Source organism: Convolutriloba macropyga, chromosome 1 (genome assembly GCF_964194025.1).
Source record: "Convolutriloba macropyga chromosome 1, txConMacr16.3, whole genome shotgun sequence".
In the NCBI taxonomy this organism is placed as follows: domain Eukaryota; kingdom Metazoa; phylum Xenacoelomorpha; order Acoela; family Convolutidae; genus Convolutriloba; species Convolutriloba macropyga.
In genome coordinates this window covers 40,143,375-40,159,439 of record NC_134468.1, presented here as the reverse complement: position 1 = coordinate 40,159,439, position 16,065 = coordinate 40,143,375, and the positions used below count along the sequence as shown (strand labels likewise).

General features: G+C 37.2%; 2 protein-coding genes across 3 annotated transcripts in view; one reads left to right on the top strand and one right to left on the bottom strand.

Moving 5' to 3' along the window:
* LOC142338988 (uncharacterized) overlaps positions 1–16,065 on the bottom strand; it is a 239,736-nt gene that overhangs the window by 157,505 nt on the left and 66,166 nt on the right. The gene's annotated exons all lie outside the window — the stretch shown is intronic.
* The window catches only part of LOC142339056 (uncharacterized), a 187,277-nt gene continuing 173,051 nt past the window's right edge, over positions 1,840–16,065 (top strand). The window contains exons 1-2 of one of the 2 annotated variants that reach the window (XR_012759009.1): positions 1,840–2,736; positions 8,792–10,079. Coding sequence is in view for 1 of the 2 variants with exons in the window: in XM_075388719.1 (XP_075244834.1) it covers positions 2,487–2,736; positions 8,792–9,357 (816 nt within the window). In the remaining variant the exon portion in view is untranslated. Of the gene's footprint in view, positions 2,737–8,791; positions 10,302–16,065 lie in introns of those variants that run through there. The other variant, XM_075388719.1, reaches the window with a different exon arrangement.

The window sequence follows — 16,065 nt, the reverse complement described above, 5'->3', positions numbered from 1 at the left end:
GCATTCAGGGCACAAAAACAGCGAAAACTGACCTTTTTTGCCTTAAATTTAGGCTTCGCAGCAGTTTCAGCACAATAAAAACCTAAAAGGCTACTAAAGCCATCTGAGATCATCTATTGCAAATAAATGCTCGCCGAGAAAGGTGTAAAAACAAAACGACAGCGCACAAAACGACCGCGCACCAATACAATCCAAAATCTTTGGATTATAGAAATAATTGAACTTTCAATCGAACAAAAAGACGCATAATTAGACAAAATTTCGATTTTGCTAAGTATCAAATCTAGCAAAAATGGTTAGAAACACCGTTACGACATTGATTAAAATTAACAACTGCTATGTTCAAGCAATTGAAACTGCATCCTTGATAAAACCGTCAAACAAAGCGACTAACGTCATAATTTTTGCAAAGACATAACTTTTTAGCAACAGACAATTTTTGAATCAGAGCAATTTAGGTCAAGCTAAAATCAAGAAGTCAAACGTGAAAAATTCGCTCGAGAAAGGCATTCGAAAGAATCTTCTATAATAAGAGTCATGCAAAATTTTTGAAAAGAACACACGTGTACAACGATTGCTTCAAACTTCGTTCGAGCTGCTATAAGCTGTAAAGCTAATCACAAAAAAGCTACAAATGCAGGCAAAACTCAAATTCTAGCTGTCTATCGAAAACTTAAGAAACAGAACTACGAAACATCATAAAACATGTACGGCCTGTCAGTATTGTTATTTGGAAGACGAAAATCGAAAAAAAGAGAGAAAACTTTGGTCAACTTTAAAAATATGCTGTGGGTGAAATTCCATTGACGGTATGAAACCAGTTGGCTTTAGTCCTGCATACATTCCTTTGGAGCCCTGCCTACTTCTTAGACCACAAAGAGCTAACAAAAATCTTTTCCAAATTAAAGTTACAAAGATATCTTACAGGAAAGTAGATCGCACCAACTACAACCTAAATCTTGCATTGCAGATGTAGGAACGCAACAGTGGCCGCAACGCCGCAATTAGGAAGTAACTTAATCCAAGATGCCAGAATTTCAAAGCCCTCTAGAATTTACTCCACGGCTTTGGAATGACACCACTCAAAATTTGCTTGAATTAATCTTTCAGGTTGTTATAGAAGCCCAGTTAGCATTCAACAAAAAAGATCCGGAACAAAAAAGCTTGCCTGAACTTGAAACAGTCGTAATGCTCGTCCAATTGCTCGTGTGTGATAAGCGGGGTCTGTTCAGTCATACTATTTATTTATCTCTTCTCAGCAGCTTCGGTAAATTTTACACTTAGAGACTAGGGCTAATAGCTGCTCAGTGGCTTAATGACATTCGGGCTGTACCCGTTTATCCCGTTTTTGAGAGAAAAAGTCAGACGAAAAACTGATCAAGCGTAAAAACGACCAGCAGCATTAACATAACTGCTACTAACTGCTACAAACTTCGTTTGTGGGCAATCAGAGACGCGCAAATTAACGTAGCGGTCATAAATATCTTTAGTTTGGAAACCAGTGAGAAATTTTTTGATTTTTTTTTCGGCGCAACTACTTTTCAAAAAGCTCAACTACACAAGAAATCTACCAACACGAAAGCAGAGAAACTTAAATTTTGGCACCCAAATTTTGTATTAGCAGATAAAGCTGCAAATTGTTTATACTCTCAGAATATGAAGAGTTTTATGATCTGTATCTTTAAACGTAAGCAAACAATTCTGCGTTCGAAAACCACATTTGTTTATTTTCAATCACAAAATGATTAAATTCCAACTGAAGGCTAAAAATTCGAGATATGAACAAGCGAGTCCAAGATAAAGTCATTAAAACAGATCGCATATACCTCAAACGCATGTTACAGACCAAACACGTCTAAACCACAGACTACACATTTGACAATTTGGTAAATTCATTGACTAAGAGAGTTATTGACTTTATTCGCTCTATCGTAAATCAGATCGAAACAACATTGCGACTTTAATAACTTCTTCAATTTAAACGATAACGATCTTGCTGGACGCTCAAACTAAACACACACACACACTTCTGTAGTCATTGGATTAACATACGCGGCTTTTCAACTCTAAACCCAGTTAAGATCAGGCAGGAAGGCTTAATTCTCAAAACAACTACATTCGGTGTTCCGTGTTCGACTTCCTTAAATTCCAGCTGTAACTTAAGTGTATTTGGGCAATCAGCTATTCAGGTATTTATTTATTTCTAGCAGAAACTTTCAATTGCCTTCTGTTTGCAAAACATCAACTCAATTTTGGTTTAGAGCAAGTTCGCATGGTCTATTATAAAAACAGGCCGTTTATTGCTTACATACATAGTCGCAGCTGAAAATTTGTGGCAAATTCTTACCAATTTCATATGAAAACCACTTCTACTGCCTGATAAAACCTAATTAATTACAAGTTGATTTTACCATGCAACCAGGAGCACTTCATTAACACCTTTTACTATCTGAATCACCATATAAACTATTCAATTTGATTACAAAATGAGCATCGTCAAGGATCAGATTGTATTCAAAGGACGTACAGTTTACAATCAGATCAAACTTCGACCTACGGAAGAAGACAAATGGCCCAAGTTCATTGCTGTGAACGAGAGCAGTAGTCGCCTCACCTACTATCAAGTTGATGTAACAAATGACGCGGACAAGACCATTTTCACAACTCTTTGGAATGTGGAATTCGACAAGATCCATGACTTCGGCTTCATCGACAATTACTTGATAGTAGCCGATGGTGAGCAATTTTAGAAAACTTTTCAAAAAAATTTCATTGCATGAACTTGTTAAATGAAACCTTGTAATAGACACATCCCACTTCTATTATTACCTATCCAGCGTGTGACTTAATGAAAACCAGAACGAGCTTCTTTCTTCAAAACGTTAAATAGTTTTTTCTTGAATCAGAAAACAGCGACCAGAGGGAGAGCGAGTTCAAACCTTCCTCAATTATTATTTCGTAGTAATCAATACGCCTCACAGCAATTAGCCAAGCAAAACGCATAAAACAAACATAGCCAACACTTTCTCATTAACATGGGCACAAAATAGATTATTGCTTCGATCTCTAAAAAGAACAGAAATCAAAAAACTAAAACAAAATGAAAGCCAGAGTGGCTGAGTAATTTTTCTTAAAAATTAGAACATCATCGAGTTTTAGAACATTGCCACCTTGATATCAGACTAAAGGCTACACTCCATCTTTCAAGTTCCCAAAATCAAATTGCAATCACAGATGGTATCAGCAAAAATAGTTCAACTGAGTTAACTCTTGTATGAACAAAAAAGTGTTCTAAATACCCGCCAAAAAGATTGCTGCTGATACCGCAAAAGAACGTTTCTTGAGATTATAGTACGTACTGTGATTGGGCCGATTTGTGATGCTAAATCAGTCGATACTTTTGCAATATATCACTACAGTGTAGCTGTTTGATGTAACAAATTAACATCACTTCCTATTCAACGCCCGAAATAATGTACCTAATCTGATATCAGTAATATATGGCATTAAAAATGGCTTCCAGGAAAATTACGAATGAGGCAACTAAAAGCAAACAGTTATGAAGATGAATTTCCAGTGGATGTATCTGGTTGTGCTTCTAGTCAATTGTTTTGTTAGATTTGAGAGTAATTTGATAAACATAATATAGAGCATTTTCGTTCGATAGAGAAACCTTCCTCTTAACCCCCGCTTTGTCTTCAACAAAATCGTGATGTTTCAGTTTGGCTGGAAGTCGTATTTGTTCTCTATTAGAGATATAAACATGAAAATATCAAAAAGTTTAGTGTGACAAAAAATTTTGTCTAGCTTCAATCGGAAATATTTGCATTTACTATCCCGAATGCAGCTCTTTTATAGTTTTAAATATTTCCCATGTTTGCTCTCCCATGAAACCGCTGGTTTATCTTGTTCTTCCGAGTTCTGAAAACATCAGCATCAGTTGATAGAGGGCTTAGTTAAACCGTAATTGCTCCAGTTTGGCCTTGATACGATCACAAGAGCCAAAACTCGCTGGTTCAATGTCCTAATTTTCTAGTCCAGCCTTATAATCGTTTTGAGAATGAAGAAATTTTTCATTACCTTTTGCACTCGGTTCAAGGATCTCTTGGTCTACTGATCATTTTAGAAAATTTTTGTTGAGAGGAGTTGATGCTAGAAAATTACATAAAAGTAAGAAAGAGTAACTAACCCCAGGATAGAGCTGTGAGCAACATCGGCGCTCGTTATTCCAGCTCTTTAGATATGAAATTATTCAATTTCACCTATTGATTTTGCAGGCAGAGCATTTTCATTAGATTTTCAAAGTCAACTTTATAAATTCCAATAGTCGGAAGCTCTCCCAGTGACTGGTGCAACACATTGTCAAAATGTTCGAAGAGCAAAAGTTTTTCAGTTTTTGCATCATCAAGTTCGGAGTGGATTGAAACAAGGAACACAAGTAGACGAACAGTGGTAGATCTTTTCCCTGAGTCCAAATTGGTTTTCTTCGATTTCGTTTTTATCATTGAGATGGAGTTTACCAAATATCATTCGCTCTAGAATTTTTGATGCACAACACGAAGTTTCATCGATTTTGCTAGCTTCGTTTTCCAGGTCGATAATTTGCGCTTTCTTTAAAATCTCCGTAGAACATTCTTTAAAAATTACTGGAACAATGGGAATATGGATTTCTTCGTAAATGGATTATTATTATGGATATTATTATTCAAGAATCATTAAATTCAAAATCTTAAAGTTCCAATCATGAGCATGTTTGTTACCTTTTCACAAAAATATATTTAGTTAAGATGTTTTGCACCATTGAGAACGAGGGCCGATTAGAGCCAGCGTACTCTGCTGTTAACGATTTGACCTACACTTTGCGAGTGTTCCGTGGAAGACAGCTTCTCAAACAGCTTCTCATCGATATGCCTTTTTCAGGAACGTGACTTGTCGATTTGAGATTACTTCGGATTAGCAAATCCAGGTCTTTATGAATAATTACATGCTCTGTCCATAAGAAACGTCGGTGGTGCAAAGGAAAAATGAACAAATTGTTTCAGTCCAATATGCGATAGCCAACTTGACAAAAACTTCGTAGTTTAAATACAATGCAAAGCAATTTAAACTTCAGTTTTGATGTACTGATGCAAAAAACATCCAATAACTCTAGAATTAAAATTTTGTTTGATGGGAAAGCGAACTCTTTCAGATGCAACTTAGAATTTCTATACCGAATATAAAAGAATATAGAATTGGCTACATCGGCACATGCAAATAGCCACCAAATTTTGTCGAAGGAGACTTGATGACTTTTTCTCACTTCTATACTTCTTCAGAGCGCAAAAACTTTCGTCGAGTGTAGAAGTCCAACACATTCCAAGAAAAATGTTTTGACACAATTGAGCAGTCGCTACTTTCCACTCGCCGGGTTCTTATCATGACTTTTCTGTCGTTTTTTTTTTGTTCTGTTGAGATAGCGTTGTATGTGACAAACAAAAATAAGGACAACTCTATTTGTGACAAAAGAAAATATTTAAAATCCTTTTTATTTGAATCGTCATTGTACTTTTCATTCCAAAAGAACCCCAATTCTAAGACTCGGAATTTTTTTTTCAAACAAGCTGCATCAAACAAGCTGTCGTGCTGCATGGTCGGAAACATCATCGTCGCAAAAAACTGTGCATTGAACTTGTCCTTGGTTAATCATAGGACCATCAACAATTCATGCGTTTCTATGTACAAGCACAGAGGGACTAGCTCAAGTTCCTTATATCCGTCAGCATAAACAGAGTTCATTGTCAAAATTCATTTAGTTGTCCTCATTTACAGCCTTTCAAGCTCCTGCATATGACCTCGAAGCCATATGTGATAATTGGCACAATGTAGCCCTTATAGGCGTTTAGCCTGCTTACTTTAGTGTTGAAAAAGTTTTGACATGGTAGAAAGCTTTGGTGGCTTTATAGGTTCGTAGTTCACAGTTATCATTCTATTTTAAACTTGAAGATATTAAAACTCCCTTGTCTCTTTGGGTTGCTACAGAGCTCACCATTTCTGTTTCAAGAGCATTGCAAGTTTTTTTGATATTCAACAAGGTGCACTTTTTTTGCGTTAAGTTTCATGTGATTTGTTTTACACCACACTTCGATTTGGTTTGATGCATGATTGAGAATTGCTAGGTTCTCTGTAACCACGTTAAAATCATCCGCATAATCGTAGCGCTCAATGCCTGGAGAACATATGGAAATTCGTTAACATATATGAATAATAGCAGAGGAACGAGGATTGAGCCCTGCGTACACCACTTTTGACCTTTGACAACTCTGTCGCGGTATCATTTACAACAAATTGTTTTATCGGTTAAGTAGGATGACGAAAATTTCACCAAAACTTCCAACTATTAAAAACTTTTTTACATTCGATATTTACATGTCAAGTGTCACCGTGTCGAGTGCCTTTGCGAAGTCTAAGTAAAGCACTATTAACGATTCCCGTTCAGGGTTGCATGTGTCAAGTCTTCGAAAAACAGAGTTGAGAAACAACAGTTAAAGGAGTGTTTCAGATCGCGATTTTCTGAAGCCATATTGATTCTCAAAAAAATGGTGGTGGCATTGTTCGTAAATGCAGTCATGATTTTTTTTCAATTAATTTTGAGGTGGAACAGAGAAGACATATTGACCTGTAATATGTTACATCAGCTTTGTTCCCATCTATAAACAGGTGACTAACTTCGCTAATTTTCCAGAAGCTAGGATAAGTGATTTTATTTATGATAGTTTGAAAAATAAGTAACAGTAACCTTCTCCAAGTTTTCAAACAATTCTTGATTACAATGTTGCCATAACCGCCCAGACCAGTGGATTTATCCAATGCCACCAAGTCAGGAACTTTAATGAAATGATAGCAGTCAAAGCGAAGATAGTTAAGGCTCTCGTTTTGTGAAAATCCTCACGTGTGATTTGTTTCCGAAAACATTAGAGAACTTGTTCAATGCTTTGGATTTGATAAGTCGTCTTCGGCGATTAAGTTTTCCAGTAATTTTGCGGTATACGAGGAGTTTTTCGAATGCAGGACGCAAATTCTTTGAATACAACTGAATGGTCGAAAACAACTTTCAGCCTCAAAACAATTAAGACCGTTGTCCATAGATCTAGCAACTTTTTTCAATTTTCTTTATCTCCAGTAAACGTGAAAGCGTGTTGTCTTGATTTTTCAGCTTTCTTTTTGTGTCGATGCGATTTAACAAATCTGAGGTTTCATTACTAATGCAAGGCTGCAATGCTGCTTGTCGTTTGGTTAGCTAAGAATTTTTAATTTTAGAGTTCAACCAGCTGTACCAATTTGATCACGACATCGACATTGCTGTAACAGTAGGGATTGAATGGTTCCCCAATCAGCTTGTTAAAAGTTTAGGTTCATTTGCAACTGTTGTTTCGTTGTTATGTACGGTTCAGCTGCGTTACGATGGCAGTCTTCATCCATTAACTTGATATTAACTGCCTAGACATAAACCTCGACTGCCTAGAAATAAACCTCGACTGCGGTCTATCACAGAGAACAATGTCTAATTTGGCATCAGAAAAAATGGTGAGGCAGTTTTCAACCAAGGTTTCAAACACAATTTTTTAAATTCACATGTAGACATCATTGTCGACCAGCAGCTGTTGCCGAAATTAATGTCGCCAACAGTAACGCTGATGCTGTTTGCTGAGAGAAGTATTGCTTGCTGAAATAGGCGTTTCGGTAATTTGTCACAATTTCAACTACTGAGCTGGTAGGGACTACCTTCTGGAGGAGAATATATACAACAATAATAGTCATTTTATGAATGAAGAATTTCGACAGTATAGCTGTCTAACTCCAAATCAAGACCGACAATTCCGTGGTTGACTGAGTTTCTGATGGTAATGAACACTCAGTGCTGTTTCCAAATGGTCAGTTACCCAGTCTTTCCGGTAATTAGAATAATTAGGTAGGAAAAGCTCTTGATTTGGTATTCCGGGAACAAGCCAGGTTTCAGTTAGGCAAAGAAAGTCGTATCTTTTGACAATATGATGAAAACTTCAATCATCCATTTATATGAATTAAACTGCGCACATTGTAAGTTAGCATTGTTAAAGAGTTTAGCCATGTTTAAAGAGTTTAGTCATGTTTAAAGCGTTTAGTCATGTTTAAGTGATGAATATTTTTTGTAGTTCAACGTCAGGCGTTTTGCAAGCTCCAGTCATAGAGCCAATTCAGGTCTATCTGACTTTTCTTTAGTTCATCACGCTTCCAGTGGTATAGAACTTTTAAATCGTCTGCAAAAAGAAGGGCTGATGAGGAAAAACAATGTTGGTAGATCGCTAATACAAAAACTGTGTCCAAGAATGGAAAACTGTGGAACACGAGAAGATCTAAATTGCAAACATGAAGTGCACATATTGACTTCAACTTTTGAAATCTCGTGGAAAGATAATCTATATTTAAGAAACACAATTTTACTGAGAAGTGCAATCAAAGTAGTTTCTGAAGTAGAATTTTGTACCTCATGTAGAAAGCCTTTGAAAAATCAAAACGCATATAAGTATAAAAATTTGGGCTTCCACCAATATCTCTGAGAGTCTGTATATCAGCTGTATCGTAATAGTATTCACGTGACTGTTTTGGAACTGCCGTCAAAACATTGTAGTCAGCAGCAAACTTCCAGAAACAGTACACTCAGATCCCTATGGCTCAACACTTTACCAAAACAGACACGTGGAAACTATTAGGATACTTCAAAGTCCTTGGAAACAATCAAAAAACAAAAACCAACTCGACTACTTTTTAGGTGAACTATCGGAAAAACAGCTGGTTAAATTGTCACTTGACGACCAAACATCATCTCAACTTGACACCAGCAACATCTCCTCAAAAGGAGCTTGGAAAATGAGCTGCCTTGATTCGATGAAACTGATAGCTTTGTATGTCAAGCACAGCAATGATTTGCATTTCTACCAAGACGACAAATATGCTTTCTTAATACAAAGTCCATTCTCCGGTCAAGTTAGCCAACTTGAAATTACATCTGATTTTCTCGTAGTTGGTCTACTCGAGCAACACCTGGTTCAGATATATAAATACAATCTACCGAACAAAAAAATAAATCATTACTTCAAAATCGAAGCATTTTGGGGTAACTTTGGTGTTTACAGCGACACATTGTATACATCAATAATGGGCAGCCAAAAGGAAGTGGTGATAACATTCCTTCCCAGTAAATCTCAGCAGCAACTAGAAGCCGAAACTAAATTCGTGCCTCTGGCCTCTATCAGTGGAAACTTACTTCTCACCAAAGAGCGCCACAGCAACACAACTGTTCATCTGTTTAGGCTGCCACCTATTCAAATTGAATAATGATTAAAATTATTAGTTGCTGATTGATAAATTTGTACTATTTACTATTAATACTTCGATCATCCAATTATTAAGTAACTTTCATGAACCCTATCATCAAATTTCAACCTGTCCGTCTTATTCTTTTAAACTGCTTTAACGAAGTGTAGTATTGCTAATTGGATAATTTCCGCCGCAATTATCGATACTACAGAGTATAATTATTTAACCGTCGACTTTGTGAACACTTTAGACTTAGTCTAAACTGACGGAATATTAAGAGAGAGCTATGCTGCGTAAATTGCGTTGAGTGAATGAATACATTATTCATAGCCAAATACTGCTGTGTATTATTTAATACACTATGGAGCAGGCCATACCGGCTGATTCACTGCCGCTATTAATACGCGTACTAAGTGAAGGATACTGAAGCTATCCAGGCCGCTCTTCAGCAGCAAGCCTGAAACGAATATATGACTAAAGACGAGTAATAGTCGGCTCCACGAATGACCTAGGAATTGATTCGGAGCTAGTCATAAGTCTTGTGATTTTTTAGTCGTGTTGACTCAGTTATAAACACGCACGAGCTTAGAGCTTGCTGCTGAAGGAAATCAGACAAAACTCAACCAGCGCGAACGTAAGACGCTTGAATTTCAACCAAAAAATTTATCTCTTTCTCTTCCTCTCACTGCTCTTAGAGCGAAACTTCTACTCCTCAGCTAGAGGGAAATACAGCAGCGATTGTAAGTCTGCCAATTTTATAGCAAAAATAGAGTTAGAGTAATGTTCACATCCAGCAGTCAGATGGATTCAATTTATTGATTAAGATTAGATACCCCACCATATTTTCAAGTAAGATTTACCCCTTAATTGTGCTCTATCCTTTCTGTCTATTTACTAATTAATCTTTATATCTAATCAATTTTATTTTCTAGCAAATGACACATAGATTTGGAAATTAGCAAAGAACATTGTGAGCATATAGTGAGACTTATTCTAGCACGTAATTAAGGTCGCTACAATAATATAGGTTTAGCTCTAGTGTGGTAATTAAGATCAAGCGAATAAAATACCTACCACATCAGAGTTAAAAACTGGTGCGACGAGGAATAAAGAACGTCGGTTGCTCACACATTTAGGGACCTGGTGGACTTTTTGTGGCTAGTTTTCCAAACCAAAAACCCAGAGGTCACACAGGTTCTATGGTAGGGCCACATAACGCGCTATCCCAGTACCTGTGTGAGATGTTCTAAGATTCTGAACGTCTCAATTACGACCGACTAAAAGAGACGGATTCTCCCCACAAAAGAACAGTCCACTGATTTAGTAACTTTGAGCACCGGTTCTTTGCTTCTCAGAACCAAATTTTGACACTGTAGGTTGGTTTTTTAAGCGCACACGTGAGTACATAATTATGTATTATAAAAAGACGTATTTGTATCCCCCCCGCACAAAATTAAACAAGACCGGTCACATTAATGTTACTTTTAGACTAAATAATTGTGTTCAATTTAACCAAATCTTTAATACTGTTAGCATAACGAACTGTACTATCCCCCCTTGTCCTATATACGAAATCATACATCCATATTCATTAATCTAGCTCTCATTTGTCCGTAACTTAACCTTAGCGTGTCTTATACATCTTAACTTTTGATTTATCATCTAAATTGTCGAACTTAACATCCTCCAAACCGATAGTATTGCAAAAACAAATTGACCCACATGCAAATAAGCCTAGTTTAACGTTGTTTTGCTTCATTATACATGCATAGTGTACCTTTTAATGTATCTAAAAGTTAATAAATCACTCTGATAGCTACAAATAACGTTGTATTGTTATCCAAACACCCCAGCAATCACTATAACGCCTCGAATTAGCCCCTCAATTTCTAAAATTTCGTAGTTTTGAGTTAAACAAAGTTGGTTTTATGAAATTTTAAGCCCGATTTTTTCTATTTTTTGCCTAAATTAACAGGAATTAGTAAAAATTCATCCACAAATCAGCCGTACTAGCAAATAACACATAGATTTGGAAATTAGCAAAGAACATTGTGAGCATATAGTGAGACTTATTCTAGCACGTAAATAAGGTCGCTACAATAATATAGGTTTTGCTCTAGTGTGGTAATTAAGATCAAGCGAATAAAATACCTACCACATCAGAGTTAAAAACTGGTGCGACGAGGAATAAAGAACGTCGGTTGCTCACACATTTAGGGACCTGGTGGACTTTTTGTGGCTAGTTTTCCAAACCAAAAACCCAGAGGTCACACAGGTTCTATGGTAGGGCCACATAACGCGCTATCCCAGTACCTGTGTGAGATGTTCTAAGATTCTGAACGTCTCAATTACGACCGACTAAAAGAGACGGATTCTCCCCACAAAAGAACAGTCCACTGATTTAGTAACTTTGAGCACCGGTTCTTTGCTTCTCAGACCCAAATTTTGACACTGTAGGTTGGTTTTTTAAGCGCACACGTGAGTACATAATTATGTATTATAAAAAGACGTATTTGTATCCCCCCGCACAAAATTAAACAAGACCGGTCACATTAATGTTACTTTTAGACTAAATAATTGTGTTCAATTTAACCAAATCTTTAATACTGTTAGCATAACGAACTGTACTATCCCCCCTTGTCCTATATACGAAATCATACATCCATATTCATTAATCTAGCTCTCATTTATTGTCCGTAACTTAACCTTAGCGTGTCTTATACATCTTAACTTTTGATTTATCATCTAAATTGTCGAACTTAACATCCTCCAAACCGATAGTATTGCAAAAACAAATTGACCCACATGCAAATAAGCCTAGTTTAACGTTGTTTTGCTTCATTATACATGCATAGTGTACCTTTTAATGTATCTAAAAGTTAATAAATCACTCTGATAGCTACAAATAACGTTGTATTGTTATCCAAACACCCCAGCAATCACTATAACGCCTCGAATTAGCCCCTCAATTTCTAAAATTTCGTAGTTTTGAGTTAAACAAAGTTGGTTTTATGAAATTTTAAGCCCGTTGCCTAAATTAACAGGAATTAGTGAGAATACATCCACAAATCAGCCGTACTAGCAAATAACACATAGATTTGGAAATTAGCAAAGAACATTGTGAGCATATAGTGAGACTTATTCTAGCACGTAATTAAGGTCGCTACAATAATATAGGTTTAGCTCTAGTGTGGTAATTAAGATCAAGCGAATAAAATACCTACCACATCAGAGTTAAAAACTGGTGCGACGAGGAATAAAGAACGTCGGTTGCTCACACATTTAGGGACCTGGTGGACTTTTTGTGGCTAGTTTTCCAAACCAAAAACCCAGAGGTCACACAGGTTCTATGGTAGGGCCACATAACGCGCTATCCCAGTACCTAGGTGAGATGTTCTAAGATTCTGAACGTCTCAATTACGACCGACTAAAAGAGACGGGTTCTCCCCACAAAAGAACAGTCCACTGATTTAGTAACTTTGAGCACCGGTTCTTTGCTTCTCAGACCCAAATTTTGACACTGTAGGTTGGTTTTTTAAGCGCACACGTGAGTACATAATTATGTATTATAAAAAGACGTATTTGTATCCCCCCGCACAAAATTAAACAAGACCGGTCACATTAATGTTACTTTTAGACTAAATAATTGTGTTCAATTTAACCAAATCTTTAATACTGTTAGCATAACGAACTGTACTATCCCCCCTTGTCCTATATACGAAATCATACATCCATATTCATAAATCTAGCTCTCATTTATTGTCCGTAACTTAACCTTAGCGTGTCTTATACATCTTAACTTTTGATTTGACATCTAAATTGTCGAACTTATCATCCTCCAAACCCATAGTATTGCAAAAACAAATTGACCCACATGCAAATAAGCCTAGTTTAACGTTGTTTTGCTTCATTATACATGCATAGTGTACCTTTTAATGTATCTAAAAGTTAATAAATCACTCTGATAGCTACAAGTAACGTTGTATTGTTATCCAAACACCCCAGCAATCACTATAACGCCTCGAATTAGCCCCTCAATTTCTAAAATTTCGTAGTTTTGAGTTAAACAAAGTTGGTTTTATGAAATTTTAAGCCCGATTTTTTCTATTTTTTGCCTAAATTAACAGGAATTAGTGAGAATTCATCCACAAATCAGCCGTACTAGCAAATAACACATAGATTTGGAAATTAGCAAAGAACATTGTGAGCATATAGTGAGACTTATTCTAGCACGTAATTAAGGTCGCTACAATAATATAGGTTTAGCTCTAGTGTGGTAATTAAGATCAAGCGAATAAAATACCTACCACATCAGAGTTAAAAGAAGATAACAGTGGTTACCTAAGGAGAAAAGTAGTAGAAAAGTACAAGACGGCTCGTGCGAGTCGGTACAGAAAGTTCGAACATCGTCGCAGCATAAAACAGGAGTTGAAGAAGTGAACTCATATTCACATCGAATTTAGGGCAATCATTGCAAGAGAAATTGAGAAAAAGAAAATGAAAGCTTGATTCTCTTCTATAATTAAACGAAAAAAGGGGAAATGATCCACCAATAGACGGAAAACTGAGTGCAAAAATTATCTTCGTCCAAAGGCATATTATGATGTGCGAGTATGTGTCGTCCTTTCATTCAAAGATTTTTGTTGCTAGTTGTATCATAGTGCGTGTTGCAGAGGGCTGCGCGCCTCCCATGCAGAAGACACGAGGAGAACATTAATTGTTTCAATCTCCAAAAATTGTTGTTAATTTTTGCCTCGTCATTTCCATGCTTCCTTGGCTTGTTTTGGGCATGACTTGGCCAATTTTACCGAAAGAAGTTCTGCTGAATCTAGACCCCAACATACCGTTTGCTTCAATAACGAGCATTGTCATCAGTGCCAAAGTAGAGCAATTCCAATTTTATCAAAGTAAAACCATACCGTTTCAGTGGCAACGCAGTGAGACGGTAAAAAGGCTTCTTTTTCCGATGCCAAGCTGACGTGAAGTTGTCTTCGGGTAAAGTGCGGAGAACCTTTTTGCATTCTTCCATCCTTTTTAAATAGAGCGTTCATCTTGCGTAATCCGATCCTGTATGAGGTGAAGATTCGTGGATCTTTACTTCCAAGAGGCTCGAGAGCAGCGAGCGACGCAGAGTAGCCAGTGTCGTGTTCAGTTGACCTCCCGGGTGTCAGGGAATCCAATCTTCGTGCGTGGTCGGCTACGGGTGACCCGCAAAACGACGGCAAGAGAAATGTTAGGATAATTTTCTCTGCGTCAAAGAAAATGTACTGAGCGTCAGGAGTTGTTCGCCTAAAATGCAATATTTTCTTGAACACCTCTCGTAAATAATGAGTAGGCGTTTTGCGGAGACGTTTTTGAGTTTTCCCATGTTTCCGGAGCAAATTGGAAAACTTCTGCAAAGTAATTCCTGGGAAGGAATCATTTGAATCTTTACAGCCAAGGACTGACCAAAACACCGCAGCCATCTACGATATTAACACAAGATACTATGAAAGTTTCACAAGCACTGGGGTTTGAATGCTTCTTTACAATCAATTGGCCTTTGCTAGATATCAAAAATGCTTACCAAGATCCGATAAATCCCTGAAGAACTTCAGAAGATTCTCCAAGCTTCCTACCGCAATTTAATCGTCAGCGTACCTTTTAATGCGATAAGCTCGGGTTGCGAATAAAGTCAATCTATGGGAGAATGGCTATACCACACATGGCAGAGGCAATAGGATCACCTTGGGTGGCGCCTTCTCGCGATTGGAAGCAAGTGCCGGCTGAAAACAGGTGGCATGGACCGGTGTAGGAATTGTGAGCAACTGAACTTAGAGGTGGACATATTTTTTAAATATTTTTAAAAGCTAATTGTCGATTGAGGCATCGAATGCATCTTTGCCATTTATTTGAGTACTGCTACATTTTCGGGAGCATAATAAGAATTGAATGTACAGAATATTCAATCCAATACTTTTGGTCTGGTCAGATCGGGCTGCTGTTTCCAAGAAACGGCAGGCTATTTTCATGGCGCTTTACGGAACACTTGCCAATAATACCCCCAGGACTTCTCTAACACCAATTGGTCCAACGAACAGGGTTTTTTTTCAGTGGTATAAACCGGCAGCTTTGTATTCTGGCAAATGAATATCAAGAAATTTTTTGGTGGCTAATATCATGGCCAACTTGAATAACGGTTTCGCAATATTCATTGAGTTGTCTTTGAAGCAAGTCAGAATTCTTCTCAAATCGATTGTTTCTAAAACTGACTGACCGTAGATGCCATGAATGTTCATGGCCGCTCTTTAATTGCGCTGATGTTTTCAAAAATAACCGGGTGCTATGGAATTGAATGCTTGGGAGTCAACAAAATATTTTGGATCGGCTTTTGAGGCTTGCTAGTCTTTTTCGTGCGGATCGAGCGGAAGTCCAAGTTCAGTTTTTTCCATTGATTGCAAGCTTATGTGAGAGGATCCTGAGAAAATCCCTGTGAGGTATTTGATGTTCAATTATTTTTGTTTTCAAAAAGTTGCTTAACTGTTCCCGGTTAATCTGCCTTCCGCTAGAATTTCTTTTGGGAAGTTTGATTGGCAGGGCTTTAACTTCTAGAAAACATTCGTGCAGTTCGCCTTTACACTACCCTTGAAGTCGCCTAGTTTGCGTTTTGGTCCCAAATTTATCTTCACAGTTTTAAACCATAGGAATATTAAGTGTTATGGCCTTATGATACGCCTGCAAATTCGG